This window comes from Hetaerina americana, unplaced genomic scaffold, assembly GCF_022747635.1.
Source record: "Hetaerina americana unplaced genomic scaffold, ioHetAmer1.1.p SCAF_3, whole genome shotgun sequence".
Lineage (NCBI taxonomy): Eukaryota > Metazoa > Arthropoda > Insecta > Odonata > Calopterygidae > Hetaerina > Hetaerina americana.
This window is the reverse complement of record NW_027286874.1, coordinates 11,535,440-11,559,036: the sequence shown is the minus strand read 5'-3', so window position 1 is coordinate 11,559,036 and position 23,597 is coordinate 11,535,440. Positions and strand designations below refer to the sequence as shown.

The 23,597-nt window shown below is 32.8% G+C and overlaps 1 protein-coding gene across 5 annotated transcripts in view; it reads left to right on the top strand.

Moving 5' to 3' along the window:
* Window positions 1-23,597, top strand: part of zip (myosin heavy chain 10) — a 177,478-nt gene that overhangs the window by 131,064 nt on the left and 22,817 nt on the right. For 4 of the 5 annotated variants that reach the window (XM_071588586.1, XM_071588585.1, XM_071588588.1 and 1 more), the window contains exons 5-23: window positions 4,145-4,162; window positions 4,265-4,357; window positions 4,685-4,847; window positions 6,437-6,580; window positions 7,719-7,933; window positions 11,061-11,213; window positions 13,226-13,396; window positions 14,027-14,191; window positions 15,018-15,132; window positions 16,732-17,035; window positions 17,420-17,489; window positions 17,595-17,755; window positions 18,270-18,396; window positions 18,501-18,614; window positions 20,416-20,622; window positions 21,055-21,183; window positions 21,296-21,432; window positions 22,901-23,006; window positions 23,099-23,233. In XM_071588586.1, the coding sequence (XP_071444687.1) occupies window positions 4,145-4,162; window positions 4,265-4,357; window positions 4,685-4,847; window positions 6,437-6,580; window positions 7,719-7,933; window positions 11,061-11,213; window positions 13,226-13,396; window positions 14,027-14,191; window positions 15,018-15,132; window positions 16,732-17,035; window positions 17,420-17,489; window positions 17,595-17,755; window positions 18,270-18,396; window positions 18,501-18,614; window positions 20,416-20,622; window positions 21,055-21,183; window positions 21,296-21,432; window positions 22,901-23,006; window positions 23,099-23,233 (2,727 nt within the window). The remainder of the gene's footprint in view (window positions 1-4,144; window positions 4,163-4,264; window positions 4,358-4,684; window positions 4,848-6,436; window positions 6,581-7,718; window positions 7,934-11,060; window positions 11,214-13,225; window positions 13,397-14,026; window positions 14,192-15,017; window positions 15,133-16,731; window positions 17,036-17,419; window positions 17,490-17,594; window positions 17,756-18,269; window positions 18,397-18,500; window positions 18,615-20,415; window positions 20,623-21,054; window positions 21,184-21,295; window positions 21,433-22,900; window positions 23,007-23,098; window positions 23,234-23,597) is intronic. The other variant, XM_071588587.1, reaches the window with a different exon arrangement.

The window sequence follows — 23,597 nt, the reverse complement described above, 5'->3', positions numbered from 1 at the left end:
TCTCATTCTATCTTGGGAGTCCTTAATTAACCTTTTTTCCCCAGGATCCCAGAAATTCCAGCTCTTTTTGCTCCCTCTCAACAATCCCCTTATATCTCTGCAGTTTCACATGAGTTATAGTTCAACTGGTGGGGCAGGATGGAGTGGCATAAACTTATGTTTTCTACTTATTGTAAAACTTACTTCATGTGGATCAAGTGCCTAAATTATATTGTTGAGTCATTAAGTTATTTAAAGAGTTAGTTAGTTTTGGTACATTGGGCATTCAAAGTGCATTTCACCATTAGATGATGATTGGGATCTTAATCCTTTTATCAGAAGTTCATATAATTTGTTATATGAAAAAAAAACAATTTCTGATTGAAGGAATTGATTGAAAATATGGTTTTTAAATAATATTAATAATTCCGGTTTGATATTGCCTTTTGTTTAATTTCATATGCATGTAGAAAAAATGTATAAAGAGCTATTTTAACTGCATTTGAAAATGATATAAATGACATAAATAAGTGGCTGCCTCTTGAAGGTTGGACTGTGAATCTCTGATATTACAAGAACATGTGTTTGCTAAGTTTTATCATATTCCACCCAAGCCCTTTATGACATTGTTGACCTTCGCGACTGAAATAACAGAGGCAATGGGCATTATCTCATGATTTTTGTGAGATTGAAAGGCCCCTATTGATCTTGCATGAGTTCAGGCTCTTTACTTTAGGTATTCTTTTTTGTGAATCAATATTTCCAGTGGTCCATTTTCCAAATGATTGATAATTCAGATGCCCTTAGGTTCTACATTTTAAATTTCATGCTAACACTGCAAAGTGCATAATAATGAGTCTTTAGACTTCTTGCATTTGTTAACTATGATTTTCATATTTTTATGCAGGAGTAAAGAGGGTGTTTCTAATTAACTTAAGGATACTGTCCAATTTAGTAATTTTTGAAAATTGAACATATGTCTTTTCCAATCCTCTTGCAGCTATTGCATCATTCATATTCTTTGCCCATAGGGAAATGAATATTATCATATTCCCATACCCCCACATTTAATAAAAGTAGTTCATGTTATTTTTGCTATGTTAATTCCCATTTTTTCCTTTTCACAATTTTGCCATCCTTGCCTGCTGTTATTTATACTAGCTTATTTAAAGATTTTATGTAATTATGCAAATCATGGGGACAGTTATCCTCAAACGTCAACCATTCTATTGTTCATAATTCAACAAATGTCTCTTTACCAAAATAGTCCTATGTACCCAAGAGCTAGTTTTTTTATTCTGAAACCTTAACTTGCCAGTAGTAATTCTATTTGATGCCTTCATTCCAGCCTTTCTAGACTGGAATTGTGATGCATGCCCCCTCCTTGTTGACTCCTTTCAATTTCATTTTATTCTCAATTGAAACTTGCATCTCCTCTTTGACATTGTGCTCTGTTGCCAAACAGTCAGTCTCTTGGTTAGATGACAATGTCATTTCTTCTACCCTTAAATCTATTTAGGTCTCTTTTTACCATTTTGTCTTTCATGTTCCTGCCTCTAGTGATTTATTGAAAGCTAACTGTTAAGAGGCGCTTAATGTACACATGACATTTATAGCATAATGATTCAAATGAAGTATGAAGCTCATGAGGCAAGTGATTGGGCTAGTAAAGCCTTTAATGTCACTGGCAAATGACTAAGTTTGATGTGTAATGCTCTTTGCTGGTCTGCTTCCTTCTAATGTGTGTGTTGTGCATTGTCACTGAGGAACAGTTGATCCTTTAATAAGGCTAGTTAAAAGTGTGACTCTTAAAGCATCATTCATTGAAATGGCTCTACTGCTGAAGTTAGATTCCACTCTCAGGTCTCCTCTGAAAAGTCCATCTGGGTGGAAGTTACAGTAATTCTTTGAGCACACTAAATGAAATATCAGAATCCTAGCCTTAGTGCACCCTCTTATGGTCAGCATTGACGTGGCATTTTATTTCACATCTGTTATATTGTACGTGATGCAGTAAAATGGCACCACAGTTTTCCTTTCATAGACAGTCATAAAATGTTTATACCAAACAGTAAAAGAAACACTTTTTACCCTGGAATGTCTGAACACGAAAGCCCCTCAAGGTGAAGCATGTGGTATAATGTAATCCATTGATTGGTGCATTTTCTTGCTCTAGTGAAATCTTTTTTCGTCCTTCTGAGGTGAAAGGGTATCCACTTAGAATTCCACGTATAGCATGTTCTCTATAGTTGTTTGGTATATTCTGCCCCCCAGAACTTCCTTTCTCCTTTGATACATATGGAATAAGTTATGAGAATGTTGCTCACTTGAACATTGGGAGTTAATCAAAACCTCTTAGGTTAAAGGGCATTAGTCGAGGTGGTTTTAGGTAATGTTCCTGTACATCTGTAATAATGCATGCTCATTCATTTGCTATCCTTTGTGTGCAAAATTATAAAATTAGTTTCTATAAAATATGCACTCAAGGTATTTAATTCAATGAAGCTGAGGACAACCAACATAAACAGACACATAGTTGCCGTTTCGTCTTAAATACCATTGAGATGCTCAGGAACACAAACTTAGGCGGTATAGGCTTTACTACATGAGAATTTAAGGTTCTAAATACTCTTTATTGGGTTTATTCACATTAATTATCTTGTGATTTATCCTTAATAATCGTTGCATTTTCATTTCTAGTGTTGAAAATTATCAGGTTCCTATAATGCCACCAGATAATATCTTCTAAACATCTCTTTTGCATTAATTATTTTCAGAAATTACAAAATTTCTCTGTTAGTTAATAATCAACAAATCACATAACCTTCAAGCTGAGAAATATATATGAAATATTGGTCTACTTTGAATATTCATATCTCATGATAACTTCGGATGACTTTTTTTGCAAAAACAATAATGTAACAATAATTTTTACTTATCAGTTTTTTGAAAGAGCTGGGGCAATTCTTCATATTTTAAACCTAATATTTTACTGAAGATACCAGTGTCATCCATTAAATCTGATGGCGGGCGTACATTTTTGTAAGATAAAAATGGAGACACTAGTGTCAAAAGCACAGTTTTTTTAAAATTCCTAAAGAATAGATAAAGCCATATTTAGAGATGCTTTGCTAAATAAAAAATATCTGATGTTATTTGCCTTCTGGACAACACCAACTTAATAATAAATATGCGTATCACAATAAATGTAATTCCTTCTTTTCCAAAACATTTTGTATGGTGCACATTGTACCAAGTTGTGTTTGCATTTTGCTGCCGACTAGTTGTTATGAAAACTTAGTGAAGAAAAAGATAAATGCAGTATTATATTATTACCAGTGATATTTAAGGAACATACCCCACATTGGTGGTTTGGTGTGTTTTCATATGGTGTAAGAGTGAGCTATCATCTGAAGATGGGTGGCATGTTTTTGGAGTCTTATTTTCATTTTAAAATCCTTTATTAATATTTGAGGGTTAAGTTTTCTGGGGAAATTGTGAGGCACACTTGTAAAATTATTTTTTTGTAAAAACCCTGCTGCAAACTTGTCTTGATTTTCTTAACTTGAATAGTTAAACTATTGGACAACATTATGTAAAAGTGATAACGTGGTTAGCTTGTGTTCTGTTCAAATATTCTAATCATCAGTATCAATTTCTGTAGGTTGACCACAGTTGTAACGATTGTGTGGGTTAACCTCCACCAGCAGATAATGGCCTAAAAATTCTGTTCATCCATCTCTTCATTAGCTTTAATGGCTAAATGTATATCAGTTCAATGTCATCTTTTAATCAATTGCATAAAGGATGTTCCTCCACTGGTAGAGATTGTTATAATCATAGTGTGAGTATAAATTTAAATAACAATGATATTCCCTACAATGTTCCTGCAAATCTCTATAAATTTAGCTAACTACCATTTATCAGAATCTGGGGATATTTTGTGCATGCTGTTGAAATTGATTTAATTATGCTTAAAATCCCATGAATTTGCTATAATTTGATTTTTTCCTCAGTTGTGTTCATGTTTAATGCCTTATTTTTCATAATTTTTTTATTTGTTTAGCATTTTTTGTGATTAGCTATTGTTGAAAATATAAAAACTTGATTTTACCTGATTTGAAGTCACCACTTAACGTCTTTCATTCTTTTCATGCTTTCAAAGATGGGTCTCTCATTTGCGGTATGTATCCTCAAAGAGGATAGATTTTGAGTGACAATAAGGTTCCTGTGATTCCTTACGTGCATCATTTCACTTGTTCACTGGATAATTTCCACTTTTCAGGGTGAATTGGAACAACAGTTGCTGCAAGCTAACCCAATTCTGGAGGCATTTGGAAATGCCAAAACCGTGAAAAATGACAACTCTTCAAGATTTGTAAGTTCAGACACAAATGAATAATAATCTTTTTTGCATATTAATTTTTAAATGTTGTGCTTCTGATGGTTTTTATTAATTTTGAATATATATTAGTGCAACAATATATTAGTTGAAATTTTGTGAATATTTCATGTTTATAAATTATAATAGCTACCAGTTGTACGATTTGACTTTGAACAGAGAAAATAATTTAATTACTATTTATTTTGAGTAATTTCCAAAACTTGTTTGATAGTTGAATATTTTGTTTTTAGTATTCAAAATCTCATTCATTTTATTGCTTTCATTTTTTTTATGATTGTACATGCAAGATTTCCATTTCAGGGAAAGTTCATAAGAATCAATTTTGATGCTTCCGGGTACATTGCTGGTGCCAATATTGAAACATACCTTTTGGAAAAATCTAGAGCGATACGACAAGCCAAAGATGAAAGAACTTTTCACATTTTCTATCAAATTCTCTCGGGTGCATCTCCTGAACAGAAGAGTGAGTTTGCAATGTATTTATTTGTGTGCTCGTTAAAAAAAAATATTGCATGTGCTTAGTTATTTATATTTTTATTTATTTGCTCATTTAAAAAAAAATTATTTCATGTGCTTAGTAATTTATATTTTCTGTCATTTTTTAAGAAATTCAAGGGCATAGCTAACCTTTTTGAAGTTATTGAAAGGTTTTTTTGCTTTATAGTTCGTCTCTTGATCAAAATCAGGTATCACATGGGTTTGATCAAAATTATTTTTTTTATTTGTGTTACTATTGTGTCAGTTATTATTTCTCTACCGCCAGAGTACAGTTAAACAGTCTTAAACTGAAGTAGCGTCACTGCAATCCAGTCATGTGTATAATAGAAATAATAAATAAAATTAATATAAACACTTCTTTTTCTAATATTACATTACTTTTTCTAATTATCCGATGAAATATCAACTATTAACATGTGCATGCATGCCAAGGATGTGCATTAATATATTATTATTATTATAGTAATGTATTATACTTTCAATTTCTTTTGAATCAACATGATACCAGTTGACTTAAAATCAATTAATAAAATTTGGCCCATTTGCTACATGATAATCAATGTAAACATTTAAAATCTGCTGGGCGTGAAATATATAGGGCATGTGATTGAGCAGAATTTGACTTGCATTCATCATCATGTGATGAATTCTGGGTTTTTTCAGTAGAAACTTGGATATATTTGGAAACTATTGTAAATATACTTCAAAATTTAACATATTCCATGCTTTAAAGACTGATATAAAGTGATATCAATAAATATTTAATGTATACAGAAGTGTTCATGACATCACGAGCATGGAAGTTTCGAGTTTTCTTTATTTCAGATTTTTTTTAAATTTTCAAAAGCAAATTTTGACCGTCAAATTGTTTCAGTTTTGTCTTTTAATGTTTGATTTGTTTGCATGACATAAATAATAAGAGAAATAAAAAATTTAATTTAAAATACTTCCTATTTTTATTATTTTCAAATGTTAGATGCCTGATGGCAATTGAAGGGACCACTTGACAATGATAACATTATGCATGTGTAATATTAATGACATATGGCCTCAAGTGCCAATATTACCTTGCTATAATCATCATGTCATGCTTAAATAAATTGTGAAAAATATGTAGTGGTCATTAAATTAAACTTGCTGGATGAAATCTTCAAAGATATGAATATTGTTTCTTTTTTAAGCAGAATAACTGGAAAAAATTAATTTATAGCATCTTTCAGCCAAATAATTATTTTGCTTTCCTGTCATACATCTATGTACTATTATAAATATTTGGGTCTAGGTTGTGGAGGAGACTCCATAGTCTGAACCTCACCCAAAATTAAGATGTATGTATCAATCTACTTCCATTTTGTCTAATTGTTAAGTTAATATGATTCTTACGTACATATAAATTTGTTTTCAAATAATTTGACTCAATATTTAACAAACATAATAATAGTTACCTAGGTTCACTGAAGTTAGCTAGATGTATAAAATTGACATTTCCTAATGATAAATAATGATGTTTCAAAAATTAATTCTACTCTAAATTCTGGCCTGTATTTATTTCAGAGGAATTCATCCTTGAAGATCCGAAGCATTATAGTTTCCTCACCAATGGTAATCTTCCTGTCCCAGGTGTGGATGATATAGCAGAATACCACAGCACATGCAAAGCAATGAGCATTATGGGCATGACCTCTGAGGACTTATCAGGTTAGCAATATATGCAATCCTGCTCCTTGGGTATTTCTGATGAGGATGCAAGAATTTGAAAAACAAACATTAATTATGTCTTCTACAATATTGTTATTTTCTCATGCCAAAAGTTGGTCTATTCATGAACACTACTTACACCAAATGTGAAGGCACTTGTAGAACATTGTCTAAAGAGTAACTGCAGTAATTTCATCCTTTAAAAAATAAATCCTTGCATGCATTTTTGTAGCATTTGTGTTGTTTTTTTAACATTGTCTTCAACTGAGAAATTGCCTCTTCTCTGAGGACCATATGAAAAAGATATTTTTTATTGATATTATTAAAATATTTAAATAATTAAGAGTTCACTGTAAGCATAACAAGGAATCAGGATAAATTTAACATAGTATCTATTCTAAAAAAAATGTTAATTGCACAACACAGTTTCAACATAGCAAGGTCATCTTCAGCTTTCTGCTGCTATCTGAAGCAGTTAAATCTGCTGCTATCTAAAATTGTTAAGTTGAAACCGGGTTGTGCGAAAAAATGTTGAGGCAAAAATATGCTCTAAGTTACTTTTACCAAATATTCATAATTTTCAACTAGTAATGGTCAAGTTTGTTTGTATTACAAAGAATCAGAATGCCCTTTCAAAATTAAAATAACTTATGACTGGCAAAGGGTTCCCACCTGTGATGTGAATTTCACCAGCCTTGGGGCTTACAATTAAGTGATCTCTGCCCTTACCTTAAAATTCTAACCTTTGGCGTGATTATGCCTCATTTAAAAAAAACATTGACAGTTTTTTAAATGAGGTATCCTGATATAGTGATTTAATCAGTTAACCTTAAAAAACAGTAATTTGAGAGGCAATTTAAAATTTGCTTTTTTCATTTTTAATGTTCTATGTAATATTAAGAACAAAAATGAAGAACATTTGAAAGATTTCTGCATTAGTTTTAGTGGTCTGGGTCCCTTCTCATCTAGTCTAGGGAAATGTATTTACGCTTTCAAATGCCATCTCTTTTTATGGTTATTAACCCACTATGATTAATCAAAATAAAAAATTGTACATTTCTGGAAAGTAAATTGTTTATTTACCTCACTTAAGGGTTTCTGTTATCACTGTTTCTTAATTGATATTTTTTTCTTTCAGCAATATTTAGAATAGTTTCATCTGTGATGTTATTTGGCAATATGAAATTCAAGCAAGAGCGCAACTCTGACCAAGCCATCTTACCAGACAATACTGTGGCTCAGAAGGTTGCTCATCTATTGGGCTTGAGTGTTTTAGAAATGACCAAAGCTTTCCTTCGTCCACGCATCAAAGTTGGGAGAGACTATGTAACCAAGGCTCAGACTAGAGAACAGGTAAGACCTGATTCAACTTTGAGAAGAATTATTTCAATTTGAAGAGCACATTCGTGTGTGAAAGGGTATGTTGACAGAATAATTCTTATTTTGAATGGAATTCTAAAGGGATTCCTCTATGCATTTTGCTATTCCAGTACCATGTATAGACATGTGATTTAGAGATATATTTTTGGAATTTTCCTGAAAATAGGAAATCACTGTTTTCTTTTGGAAAAGTTTGTCTTTCCATAGTTAAGCTAAGATTTTCCATGACTATATTCCCATCTGTTATTGTTGAGAGAACTAAGTTAGCATATAAAATCATCTAAACGATAATCTGTACGTAGCAAATACAATAATATGCCTCATATCTTTGCGACCAACATCCATCGATTTTTGATTTGTTTGTTTTGTTGTGTTGGTACACATTTTCCTAACATTTGTGTACAGTTTCAACAATGTGGCATATTTAGTTTGTTATTGACAGGTGCAAATGTTATACGTGCTTTGGTGTGCTCGGTGATTTTCTGATATAAAGAAATTGATCAAAGAATTTGCATCAAATTTTGTGTAAAAAATGAAATTAAGTGCTTCTAAACACTTGAAATCTTGACAGTGGCATATGGTGGGTCTGCTCTGAGTTAAAAAAAAAACTTTTTTGAGTGGTGCAAGCTCTTCCAAGATGGCCGAAAAGATGCCAATGATGAACCTCGCTTTGGACACCTCAGCACGTCAACAACAGATAAAAATGTTGAAGCAGTGAAGAAAATGTTTGCTGACGATTTGGTATATCGGTTGGCTTGTGCCATGCAATTTCTCAGATGTTTTGGGCACAAGACGCGTCAGCAAAGTTCGTTCCGAAACTGCTTAGTATTGACCAGAAGAACTGTCGCATGAGCATCGCTCAGGAGCTGTTGAATGATGTCAATGATGATCCTGATGTGCTCAAAAGGATTATAAATGGTGACAAATTATGGGTCTATAGTTATGACGTCGAAACCAAAGCCCAATTGTCCCAATGGAAGAACCCAGGAGAACCAAGACTGAAAAAAGCACATCAAGTTCGATCAAATGTCAAGGTTTTGCTCACTGTTTTCTTTGATTACCATGGCGTAGTGCATAAGGAGTTTTTACCACAAGGTTGTACGGTCAATAAAGAGAATTACCTTGAAGTTATGCGCCATTTGCGAGAAGCAATACGAAAAAATCCGTGGAATTGTGTAAAAACAATGCCACAATCCTACCTCAGCCACCATATTCACCGAATTTGGCCCCCTGCAACTTTTTCCTGTTCCCAAAACTGAAGAGATCTATGAAAGGACGGAGATTTGCAACAATTGAGGAGTTAAAGACTGCATCACTGGAAGAGCTCAAAGCTATGCCAAAAAGTCATCAGAATTGCTTCGAGGATTGAAAAAAGCATTGGCACAAGTGTATTATATTAATTAAGTGTATTAGATTAATTTGAAGGGAACAACTTTAATATTGAAGAATTAATAAATATTTTTTCATAAAAATATAAAGTTGCCTTACTTTTTGAGCACACCTCGTATGTTTTATTTTTTGACGGCTGTTCAAAACAGGGATTTCAAATTGAGTTGCTATGGTTAACTTTACGAGCAAATATTAATGTTATAATTTTGTACTCCTGTGGAAATTATTTCTTTACAAATTTTAGTGATCCTATCACCATTTTTCCAGAATTTATGCCAGTAAACATTAATGTTAATCTTCCATATCTAACTTTATGTTGTAGTTGATGAACTTCATTTAAAAATATGTATATACACCAAAAACTCAGTTATTTAAAAATTAATGGTAGCAAAAAATTTCAGGTTCAAAATATGAAAGCTTAAAAAACTTCTTACAGTTCCATGGTTAGTAAAATCACTCGGCGATTTTTATCTGTTCATAAAAATAAAAGGCAAATTAACTTTAAACGCAAGGCAAAGTTTTTTGTGGTTTTTTTCTTCTGCCATTCTCATTTTTGTCAAAGGACTTTTGCCAAGTGCTTTGCCCTGCTTCTACCATGGCAATAAGTGCCTCATTCACTAGCACTTGCAAAAATGACCTCTCTGTTGAGTCAGCAGTAAGATAATTAAATAGCACCCTGGCGAAGAAGTTAGTGACACTTAGACCTTGAATACATTAGTCAGCATTTTGGATGGTGTTTTAAATGAGTTTTGATTAAAGAGGGCACTTGACATCCGAAACAGTTTTTGGTGGTTACTATTTCTCTGTTGGAGATTTTAGTCTCCACTTCTCCACACTTTAAGTGGCTACCAATTTTGCTTTTCATCTGCCTTATGCATTGATGGAATGAAAATGTTTTGGAGAAGTAAAATGCTTGCCCAAGTTGTATGTTTTATACTGATCATTATGATATTATATTAATATAATCTATTAAGAATTAACTTCAAGCAAATGCAATGCCACAAAGTATTCATAGCTGTGTGCATTATGCATTAACCAGTGAGATTGAAGCCATCTTTCAACACATAGGTGTTATAATTTGACAAATTCAAAGGAACTGCAGGAAATGCCACGAGTAACTGCATATGAGTCTCCTATTGTTCACTTAGTTGTACAGCAAATATGGTAATTGGCAAATGAGATTTTAGGTTTGGAGTGAGTGCTTGGTGTGCACAGCAATGTGTATGATGGTTTTTATGGACCTTCCAAAATGTACCTCTTGTCAGTAGGCCCCTTCTGATGATTTTATTTATGATATTTCATTAACTTCCAATATGCAAGAGGATCGGGATGGTGTGGTGGCTAATGTATGGGATTCCCACTGAGAGGGCCCAGGTTCAAATCCTGGAGATAACTAATATTTTACAGCGGTATCTCGATCTCAACTTGAGGTGCTTTGTGAAGAGTGAGTACACAGTCTGTCGGATGGGACATTAAACTGCAGATCCCTTGGCACCTTTTGCCGAGAGAAGGCTAATGCCAACGCTGGGTTTCTCTCCGCCCTTCCTTTGCCATCCACCCCTAATGGTGAAAATGATCTTAGCTGTTGGTTGCCGCCCATAAAAACTATTACTACTACTTCTAGTACACAATGTCTACAAAAAGTGTTGAAAGAAACATAGAAATTGTTTATTGTGGATTTGCTGTTTTAATGTTCTGGTTTACTTTCCAGGTTGAATTTGCAGTGGAAGCCATTTCAAAGGCATGTTATGAGCGCATGTTCCGGTGGTTAGTTAATCGCATCAACAGGTCACTGGATAGAACCAAGAGACAAGGAGCATCTTTCATTGGAATCCTTGATATGGCTGGTTTTGAAATATTTGAAGTGAGTGCCAATCATTATTATTTTACCTGTGTTTTTATAAATAATGATGTGTTTCATTTGTATTATATGAAGGGATTTAATTGTTGCAACTATATACTGGCAGTTATCTGTAATCTCTATGGTTGAAATTTGGAGTTCATTGGGTATTGGGTAGTTCCACTGTGCTCTCTGCTAAATACTTAGCCTTAACTGAAGAGCTATATGGCCAGTTAAGTACGGGACAATTAATGAATGAAATAATCACAAATGTTCTGAGGCCCTCCCAGAAGTGCTTGCTAACTCTTTTAGTCCCAAGACTGCAGCTAAGTGCAAGCATCTATTCTCACACAATATTGATTCCTTCGAACCTGGATAGCCTGTCTTTTTGTATCCTTCGTTATTGTTTCTATGTATTTATTTTTTCTTCACAATTCCTTGTGACACTTTTATTTTACTTCCATTATGGTTAATCTCTCGTAAGGATTGGCTGGTATAGTATAGGTTATAAAAGATTGATTGGGGAAAAATGTAATTGATGAAATACGAAAGAGTAAATATAAATACACATTCTTTAGATCATCTTTCAAGAAATTCTTCGTAATGGTTGAAATAAGAATAAATTGCTGCATAGTTAGTGCCCCTGGAACTTCAAATTAAGGGGTGAATCAAGTTTCATGATTTGATTCAAAATTACGGTAAGGCAACCTGTGCATTTTGATTTTTGGTCCTGCTCAGTTGACAGTATTATTTCTGTGTAAGTCATAGCCAACACTGAATGTAGGAATCCTAGGAAAATTGGCAACTTTGTAGGAAACAATTAACATTTATCATGAGTTTAATACCCCTAATTTTTTTGGGCAAAAAGCAAAACTTCCCTTCAGCATACTTTTAGTTATTAAGAATAAGTAATTAATTAACAATATTCTGGTCCATACTGCTAATCTGTGATGCAACTACAGCTTAAACTGTACCTCTCCAATGTGTGGTGTCCTTAGAGTGGCACTTTAATATTTTAATCAGAAAGTTTTATAGAATTTATTAATAATAATAATAATCTTTATTGTTCTTTAGGTCATACATGCGACATAGAACATTGTCAGGCAAGACATCAAAGCGTACATGTTGTCATAACTTATCATATAAAAATTCATTTACATTGTAATAACCCTTTGGCTGTAGAAGTTTCCTTAATTCTGTCTTAAAAACGTTAATATTTGAAATAAGTTTTATATTCAAAGGCAGTTTGTTAAAAATAAGCGAAGCTGAGTGATGGGGACCTCTTCTGGCACATAATTGTTGTAAAATATGTATGTTTTCACTCCCACGGGTCAAATAAGCATGAACCGTGGAGTTTGGTAAGAATAAAGTAGGGTTCTTTTTTACAAATAATGCACAGTAAAAAATGTACATACTTGGTAGTGTCATTATATTAAATTTTAGAAATAATGGCTTTCCTGGAAACCTGATGGACACGTTTGCCATAACTTTCAAAGCTCTTTTTTGTATAGAGAATGCCCTAGCAGCAGCACTTGTGTTTCCCCATAAAACAACACAATAAGCCAAGTGAGAATGGATTTACTATGGAATCTATGGAATACATCATTATCATAATTATGATACTGATTTTGTAGTACATACATTACTTGGAAAATTTCATTAAAAAAATATTTATAGTATTAATTGTGTTGTCATTTGTACACATGTTTTTCAACAGTCCAGTGCTGATTAACTATTTTCTTTCATAGCTAAATTAAGTACACCTACACTTATTTTATTTATTAATTATTATAGTTTGTGCATTTATTTGTTTTCTTGGCTACAGGTCAAAATTTTGCCATGGCTTCTATATTTCTAAGTGATTTAATGTTTTATATTTTGATTGTCATTTGATTATTCAACTGACATGAGGTTATTTTTAAGTCTTCAGTATCTTATTTGCATGTTTGTAAAATCATCTGTCTTATGGAAGAAATAGCTGTATTGCATTCATTTTTCCACTGTTTATTTTCAATCTTTTTTAATTTTTATTTCAGCTCAACTCTTTTGAACAACTGTGCATTAATTATACTAATGAAAAGTTGCAGCAGCTCTTCAATCATACTATGTTTATTCTTGAGCAAGAAGAATACCAGCGTGAAGGCATTGAATGGAAGTTCATTGACTTTGGTCTTGATCTTCAACCCACAATTGACCTTATAGATAAGGTCAGTATCTTAATGCATTTTTAATTCTTGTTATTTATGTATTTATGAGTTAAATTTGTACAGAAGTCATACTTTGCCATTACAATGTTAATATTGAGAAAGAACACCCTATGTCATCAAATATAATGTGGTCAATTTTGAATTATATTATGTTAAAAATACTCGGATTATACTGAGGCAATTTTAAGTTTGCTTTAGAAATCATCAATAGCAATATTTTCTTCAAGCAAAAAAAGCAGAGTCCACATTTTAAAATTTTGTCTTCATACATTTTTGACTTGGCACGTTTTTCATTTGCATTTGGTTCTCTGATTTCATTTTTATTTATCTAATAATTGAATTTTTAATTTATCATTTTATCAATTTGTGACCAAGGCATATTTGATAATATGTAGCTTTTAATTTTGTCTGGATACTAATATAATGACAATAATTTCATTTATTCACAAAAACATCCGTACAAAACCATATGGTTGTAAATGGTAATCAGATGGATTATTTGTGTGACTTTGTCCCTTTTCAGAAATGTTTCAATTTAAATTGAATGAAAACATCCCGGTTTTTAATTTTTCTGTGTAAATGGTTGTTTATTTCCTATATTGATTTTACTATTTTGTCATTTATTATTAGCCAATGGGAATAATGGCTTTGTTGGATGAAGAGTGTTGGTTCCCCAAAGCCACAGACAAGACTTTTGTGGAAAAACTTGTTGGTGCTCATAGTGTGCATCCCAAGTTCATGAAAACAGACTTCAGAGGAGTTGCAGATTTTGCCATCATTCATTATGCTGGGAAAGTAAGTTAAAGCTTTTAGTGAGGCTTCTATTGTTACTCATAACTAGTTTGCTCATTCAAAATTCACTTAACCAAATACCTTATGTTTATTTTTGTAACTTAACACTGTGGATGTAGAAAATTCCCAAAAGGTTTAGCAAGAATGATGAAAAAAAACAGATTATATATATTGAAAATAGCCATTGTACATCATCTTTGTACTTTTGCTGCTAAGGCTGTTGTGAGTGTACCTTGCTTTCAGTAATGCCAACCATGTCATCCCCTTTTCCTGCTTTCTGTGTTTTGAAATATTAGTTCCAAATAACTTTGAGTAAATGCCATTAAAAATGGTTACAGCCATAATAAAAACAAGTAACCATTATTTAGCCTTTTAAATATTTTTTGCACATTCATCTTTGTTATCACTCAAAGATGAAAGGTTTCAAAGGGTTTAATATTATATTTCTTGTAATGTTTGGCTAGTTACTCTGTTTATCGAGTAGACTACTGTAAATGGTATAGATACCTACTTAAATAATTATCATCATTCGGTCATATCATCAATTTTAAACATTTACTTACACTGATGAGTAATTAGTTTATTATTCTTGGACTAACATTCATTTATATTTGCGTAAAATTTACCAATCTTATTATTCTTAATAAACAGGATCTGAAATAATGTTTAATTAAAATTTTTTAAATATTTAATTGAAAGAATTTAGTACCGTATTACTATTATAGTAGCGTAGGCATGGTAAATGAAGGGAACAATGATAGGATTCCCCTGCAGATTGAAAATTTCTGAGTATTGTACACTGATTATTTGATTGATGTATTACTTACAGGTTGATTATTCTGCAGCAAAGTGGTTAATGAAGAACATGGATCCCCTCAATGAAAATGTAGTCTCTCTGCTTCAGAGTTCTCAGGATCCATTTGTTGTTCACATATGGAAAGATGGTATGTTTTGGACTCTAAAGATTCTTTCATTTAATAGAGTGATAATTATTTTATTATTATTATTCATCTTATTCAAAATAATATTATAATTGTGTTTGTAATATGTAATTCCTGTCACTACCTTAGAGTGGGCTCATTCACTACTTTGTTTATTGCTGTTTCTAGCAGTCTAAAAAAATGGAAAAATCCATATGATTCTGTTCATAAAGCTACAAAAGACATCATTGTATCACCACAGTTCTTCAACAATTCTGCCATTCCTTGTCCTCCGAAGCTGTGTTGTCATTTTGTTTTGTTCTGATATGAGGAAAGATGAACTTTATTTTCTTTTTATATTAGGAGTGAGTGTGTGTTCCAATTCCAAGACTTAATCACTAAGGTAATGAAGAATTGGTAGTTTGCACCAGTTTTCATTTAGCTCTTCTGAGAATGCCCATAATAAAATAAAATATAATATGTCCAAAGGCTTTATCATATAAATATGATAAAGCCTTTGGGAATCAATATGTACCATTTAGAAGTATGCTTTCATCTGAGGACCATTTTAATGTAAGCTGGCCATTTTTGTTATTTTGCTCTAGCCTGTACCCAGGGATTTAATACCCTAAGATCCCTTAATATAATACTAAATGGAAATTTAAATAATGTTTGTTAACTTCTGAAAGCAAAATGTCTGCTTTTGATACATGTTACTCTCATGACTGATTTGTACCCTCAACGAATATCTTGTATTGGATAGGGTAGTTGACCCACTAGCTGACTCTGATAATGAATAAAATGTGTTGTGTTGGTGGTTAAGTGTATTTTCATCTTTGCTTTTTGTGGAAATGGTTAGTGACAGAATAAAAATTTGTATCTTATTTTTTTTGTTACCAAACCAACCCTAACCATTTTGGATCTATTTACTAATTTTGAAAATCAAGTTTAGATTTCAGAGTGAGACCTCTTGTTTATTTTGACTTGAAACGTAACAGTTAATTGTAGTTAAGAGTTATTGACAACAATATGGACATCTAAAATTTGAGCTTATAAGAGGGCCCATATCATGCGTGTTCAAGCTTGGTAATCTATGATGGTGTGTATACAATTTAGTTTTATGTATATCTATTGATTTTTTGTATTTGGAGTTTCCTTCCAGCTTAGAAATGGTGTTTGAAAGTCTGTGTAACAATTATTTTAACCAGACTTTCAAGTTCCAAACATCCAACAAAATATTTGGGATAATTTTATAATAGTTCCCAAGAGACAAGTTCTCATTGCTCATTTTATATCTTCAGAAGCCATCATTTAAATTCCACGTTAGGACGATGATTCTTTGTGCTAAATATTTTTTGAATGGTTGTACTATTGTCAAAAAGAATTACTTAAGAATTTGGGCCTTCATCTCTCTCCTTTTTGTCACTTCAACACTCATGATCAATAAATTAGGCCGAAATCCTTTTGATTATTACCCAACTTTTTGGAATGTCCAAGATTTTTCCAATTCTTTAAGCTTCTTTTATTTTATTATGTTGATTGTTATTTTTCATTAGACTTCAGAACCTTGAATATTTTTTCTTTCCGACCATTATCTCATATTATGTTTGTGTGCAATTACAGCTGAAATTGTTGGAATGGCGCAGCAAGCCCTCACAGACACCCAGTTTGGTGCAAGAACAAGAAAAGGCATGTTCCGTACAGTTTCCCAACTGTACAAGGAACAACTAGCAAAGTTGATGGTCACATTAAGGAATACAAATCCCAATTTCGTCAGATGCATAATTCCAAACCATGAAAAGAGGGCTGGAAAAATTGATGCTCCCCTGGTGTTGGATCAGCTCCGTTGCAATGGTGTTCTGGAGGGCATTAGAATATGCCGTCAAGGTTTCCCGAACAGGACACCATTCCAAGAATTCAGGCAAAGGTAAAAAGTTGTGCAAAAATTGTGTGTACTATTTGTGTAATATAACTTCAATTAAAATTTGATGCTGTTTCTGTCTGAAGATTGCAAAATTAAAATGTTTTAATATCCCTCATCAAACCTCATTGCAAGATATTATTTATTGAGCTAAGTGGATATTCCATACAAGCAGATGTCTCCATTTAAGCCTTATTTTCTATGTTAACATGCCGATAACCATTATGAGTAATAAAGTATAATAATTATTAATCTGATGCATTATATGAGCCCATTTTTATTTTTGTGCTGCTCATGATTTTCCCTCAGAATAAACTGAACTGCTCCTTTTTTGTGTTGCTCGGCATTTTATTCTATTAGTAATATTTTAATGTTTCTATTTTATTTCAGATATGAACTTCTCACTCCAAATGTTATTCCGAAGGGATTTATGGATGGAAAGAAAGCATGTGAAAAGATGGTGGGTCTTTGCATTATCTATTTGGTTTGCATTTAATTTTTCTTGCATCAAATATTAATTGTACTGATGATCATTTTTAATGCTAACTTTTTGTTTTTTTTTTAGATAATGGCCCTAGAGCTTGATCCTAATTTGTACAGAGTGGGTCAGTCAAAGATATTTTTCAGAGCAGGTGTTCTTGCTCATCTGGAAGAGGAGCGAGACTATAAGATCACAGATTTAATTGTTAATTTCCAGGCATTCTGTAGAGGATTTCTCGCTCGGAGGTTGGTTTGCATTTTCTTTTTTAGAATCCTTTAAAGTGCATTTTGCCGTTGTTGTGGTGCAACTATTTTTCAAGCTTATGGTGTTTAGAAGTAGAAAAAGGTTGTAACACAGGAGGGGAAGTTATTTAGGAATATATGGGGAAATAGTGGAGTGATATGAATGGGAACTTGAGGGAGGGCATGACAGTGAGAACATGGTTACCTCGTCCTAGTTTCACAAACCAAAAGAATCATATCTGCTGGAAGAAGGGTACTAAGTATGAAAATAATTGAATTAATAGAACAAAGGAAAGCTCTGAGACAAAAATAATCATTGAAAGATAGTAAAATTGCTGTTAAAGCACAGACTCTGGTAACATGTTCTTTTGCAGTAAGTATCAAGGAAGCACAACTGAAATTCTGACCTATATTTCTTCTACACACCAGATTCGTTTTGTAAATACTTATATACCTGTTGTTTTTTGTTGAAAAGATCATTTGATTTACATAACTTTTTTACTATTGCATATTATAGGAATTATCAGAAGCGCTTACAACAACTTAATGCTATTCGTATTATTCAACGTAACTGTGCTGCCTACCTCAAACTTCGTAACTGGCAGTGGTGGCGTTTGTACACCAAAGTGAAACCATTACTACAGGTATCCTTTTGGGAGAATGAAAGTCAAAATACATCTGATGCATGCCCATCTTTTTCACAAGTAGTGATGATTAATTTTTTTTGTCAATTCAATTTTCACTATAGGTTACAAAGCAGGAAGAGAAGTTGGTCCAAAAGGAAGATGAACTTAAGCAAATTAGAGAAAAATTGGACCTTCAAATGAAGAGTAGTAAGGAATATGAAACAAAGTTCCTAACGGTGAGTTGAAATTTTTCTTTCAGTTGAATGATTCAAATATGAAATAATAGTTGATTTTATTTATGTGATGCAAACTTGAACTTATTAGTACAAAACTATATTTAACAACTGGACAGTAAAAGAGTTTGACCCGCTCACTTGCTAAAAATACTGAATGGGTTTGATGCAGAATACAATTTGATGTACATCAATTCAGAGAGTACTTCTTCATCATATTATTTATTTTATATTACGTAGTTATAATTAGCTGATTATTATTGATTGAATTGCTTGTGGAGTGGATGAAATGATGCGGTTTTATTCTAAAAGAATTTAATTTGTTAATATCCCTAAAAACTGTACTGCTGGACTTCAGTGTCCTCTAATATGCTAGCATATTTATAAAAACTGGAGTGAGAATTATAATAGGAAGCTGATGTTAATAAAAGATTCTCATAAGTAAACAATTATATATTTAAATAAAACTAAAAATATTTGCCACCTGATGAATATCACTGTTGAGAAATTGTATTATATGCAAGTTATTCACTTACTCCGTGAAGAGTTCTATGTCTAAATATGAGTTGAAGTTAACTAGTATTCTGGCATTTCCATACATGTAAAGGAGTATTATACATTTCACCCATTAGCTAATCTATATCACCTCATAAGCTGTTATTTTTTTAGTTGGAAATTTAAAAAGAAAGAGCAACTACATTGTTAATTTCGTTTTTGTATTTAGGGACTTGGAAATAAATAAATTGCATTACAAATTCTTTAAGAAACATGCACTTCTTAATATTGGAATCAATTATAACAATAATTGTTTCACCTGACTTGGCCCAGAAAATAAATGAAGCATTTATAAGGTTGATGCAATTGCAGCCCAGTGCTAAGTGTGCAAGAAAGCACATAATCTCTGAAAATGCTTGCTTAAAAGTGAAGGCTGTGTCAGGTTTACACTATTTATGGGGCATGAGATGAGGATCCCTTCCCAGAAATCCCTGTCCTCCATTACCCCCACATCATGCCTTCCTGGTCACCACCTTCCCCCAACACTTTGACCTGAAGGCCAGGACCTGCCAGAAGTTCTCTGCAAATATCATAACTTTTTAACCCTTTAAAAATTGTGAAATAACACAAATTTTTACATTTATCACATCGCCGTTCTTAATGTGTGTGTTATCATCCCATAAAGGTTTCTAGATTGATGTATATCTAGGGGTATGCTGGGTAACTCATTAAGATCTATGATAATATGTGTATGACTTTTTTAAGCCTGTTTGGAAGGATTTTGAGAATTACTTTGAATTTGGCCATTGTTCTTTTAAAATGTAAATTGTAAAACAATTTTTCATTATTTTTTGAACTCCCAAGTTAGTTGCCTGAAATTAATGCAAGAGTTATTGAGAGTAAGTTTTGCAAAATCTTTCGAGTGGATGTGAACAATTTTTAGAACTGGTCCATAATCGTGCTTCAAGATACAGATAACAGAGGAAGTTCCTGCATAGTGAAATTGCAAGTTAAAAATAGTGCTGTCCACATTTGCTTTATCTATCTGCATCTTTATAGAGCTAAATAAATTGTTTTATCCATCTGCATCTTTATAGAGATAATTAAATATTAAGTGTTCACTTTTCATTAATGACAAGCATAGAACACCTTATTTTCTCAACTCAGCTGTCAAATAAGCATTTATCATTGAGTCCTTGTTTTTCATTTCTATTTGAACAGTTTAGCATAAAGAACAATATTTGGCATTCATTCATGTTATGTTTTGAAATGTGATACTGTGCTAAGGTTCATGTTGTTAACTTTGAAGGCATTGGAAGAGAAAAATGTGCTTGCTGAGCAATTGCAAGCTGAAACAGAATTGTGTGCTGAAGCAGAAGAAATGCGTGCCCGTTTGGCAGCTCGTAAGCAAGAGCTTGAAGAAATTTTGCATGATATGGAAACAAGGCTGGAAGAAGAGGAGGAGCGATGCCAAACATTTGCCAACGAGAAGAAGAAACTGCAGTTGAATATACAAGTGAGCTTTTAAAGTTTCCCAAATGCATATATTTGGCTCCTCTAGTGGGGAAGAATAGAGTAACATGAAACTTGCTTAATATCTATTTTGCTTTAGAAATAAGGAAACCTTTAACTTTGTCTTTTATTTCTGATGTCAGCAATGGCATAGTTAAGAGAAATAATACTTAAATAAATGTGTTGCATATTAATAAATGTTCTATGAAAGGTGCAACTTTCAATTCTTAATATTAGATTTTGTTATATGCTTTTTTTTATCAAGTACCTATTATTATAACAAGAAATCTGAAAGAAAATCCTTAATAATTACAGTACAAGTGCACTTATTGACAGTTGAATTCAATATTAGTAATTTAGATTTGCTATACATTTATACTTAAAACTGAACAATCCCTAATGCTAAGTAAATGGATTTTTTCAATGTTATTTTTAGGACTTAGAAGAACAGCTGGAGGAAGAGGAAGCTGGGCGACAGAAATTGCACTTGGAGAAGGTGCAGTGTGATGCAAAGATAAAGAAATTGGAAGAAGATTTAGCCTTGAGTGATGACACAAACCAGAAAGTGAGTGAAAAAATTTTCTTTTACTTGGTATCTTTGGTAATTTCTCTTGAAGTCATTGTAATTGTTGGAACATCATCACCCATACACTGCTGTGATAATAAATATTTTACAGCTCGTCAAAGAGAAGAAACTCCTTGAGGAGCGAACTTCAGACATCTCCCAAGCTCTTGCTGAGGAGGAAGAAAAGGCCAAGCATTTATCCAAATTAAAAGCAAAGCATGAGGCCACCATAGGGGAACTGGAGGAGAGGTGTGTATATGATGTAACATAGGTGTAATATTTTAGGAAAGCCCAGAGTTAATTTGGAATTTGTCTGAAATTTAGATATTAGATAGAATTTAGGTATACCAGCTGGAAATTCTGTAAATCATGCACTTTAAGAGATACACAAATGTGTATCGTACACAGATACACAAATGTATTTCAAATTTGACTGTTTGTTGTTAAGTAATAATCTACGTCTAATTATTTTTTAAATGTAAACAAACAATTTTCCGACACTAGTAAGATAAAAGCAATCCTCTATAAATTTTTATTTTGCAAACCAGTAATTTCTCTAAACTACTTTCATTTTGGCTCTCTTTGAGGAATTTAAACATTGAAATGTTACTGCAGATAAGCAATTTTTTGTGGCTGAGGTATTGTAGCATCTAGAGTGAAACTTGGTTAATTTTTTCCAAGGAAACTAAAAAAAATATCCTTCAATATATATGGGTTTGAAATTTGCACATTTTTCAAAGAAATCATCTCTTTTCACTCCCATATTTGGATGGCAAAATCATTATAATGCTTTATGCGTCCCAAAAATTCCTTTATTAGTTTACCAAATAAGTTGGTCATTAATGTTATTCATAGTCCCAGTTTTTACTTATGTGGCTCATCGCTGAAAATTGTTGGTTGATTCATCCCACTGAGGTTTTGCTCTCTTTCCCTTACTCTGTATCTTATTGAGTGACCACACAAGGGGCCTTAATGAAAACTGCTGGCACTTATGATCCCCGAGGACACTTAATGAGAAGTATGGACACTTGACAATATAAATTATTTACTATGTTCCCTTTGAGTTGCGTGGCTGATGATCAGCTCCACCTTGCACATTCTTCATCTCAGAAGGTTAACCATTTCCCCTGCAGCATCCACAAATCCCTCAATCAGCCCAGACCCCCCACCACCCTGGGTCAATAGCATAGAAACCTTTTTTTATGGCCTATTACAATGAACAAAGATAATATGTTGGGCTTAAGTATGATACATGAACTTAACAATGTGTTGTCTTATCTTTCCTGAAGTCCCCTCTTCAACTCTAAGATGGGAGCATAAAAGAGCCATAAATAAGATTGATGACTTCAGGCTCATCTACTAGGCCTGTCTATATTCAAACTTTAGAATTTTCCTCTAAACATGTCATCCCCAATGTCATTTCATATAATAATTCGCTAAGTAAAAAGAAGTCACTTGTTTTCGGGCTTAATGAAGTTTTATTCAGTTAGAATGGAAAACAGTAATGATTTTTCTTTATGTTATTGTATGAGTGAAACATTTCAAAACTCTCAATGACACTGTGTTGAGGAAAGACTTTCAATGAATGATATGTTTGACTATTTTTAATATGAAGTGATATGGTACTTTGAATTAATGGAGATTGAAATAATGATGTTTTACTCTATCCTTATCTTTATGAGGGTCGTGGTCAATTATTTTTACTTTAATGTTATAGGCTACTGAAAGAACATCAAATGAGGCAAGAGATGGACCGAGGAAAAAGAAAAATGGAAACTGAACTCAATGACATCAAAGAACAGCTCAATGAGCGCAAGTCTCAAGTAAGAATTATTTCTTAATTTTTCACCATTTAGAATTTTTTCTTTCGGTTGGATGATTCAATAGCTGATTTACAAAACTTAATTCATTTCAGGTGGAAGAACTTCAGTTACAACTGGGTAAAAGAGAGGAAGAGTTGACACAAGCCATGATGAAGATAGATGAGGAGGGTGCTGGCAAAGCTCAGTCACAAAAAGCCTTGAGGGAACTAGAGTCACAGTTAGCAGAGGTAGGTGACCCTGTTTGGTATTTTTTCATTGGATGCATATCCAGGAGAAGCGTTAGTTCTCCTTGCAGTGATATTAGTTGGCAAGTTGGAAGATAGTTGGGTATCATCAGATGGTGACGCTGTGGTTCAGTTCACAAGGGTAGAGGGACATATGACATCTCATTTCATACAATTTTGGGACTTTCAAATACATATATTCTTATGTCTATTGGGCGAATAAAAAAAATCTCTTGGTTTCCTCATCATACCTTCCTTGGAATGATTTCATCTTGGCCATTAATTACAGAAGTATCAACTATCACTCACTTCCATTATCACTATATCAACTCATAATGCCTGTGCCTTAATTATCTGGATTACTTAA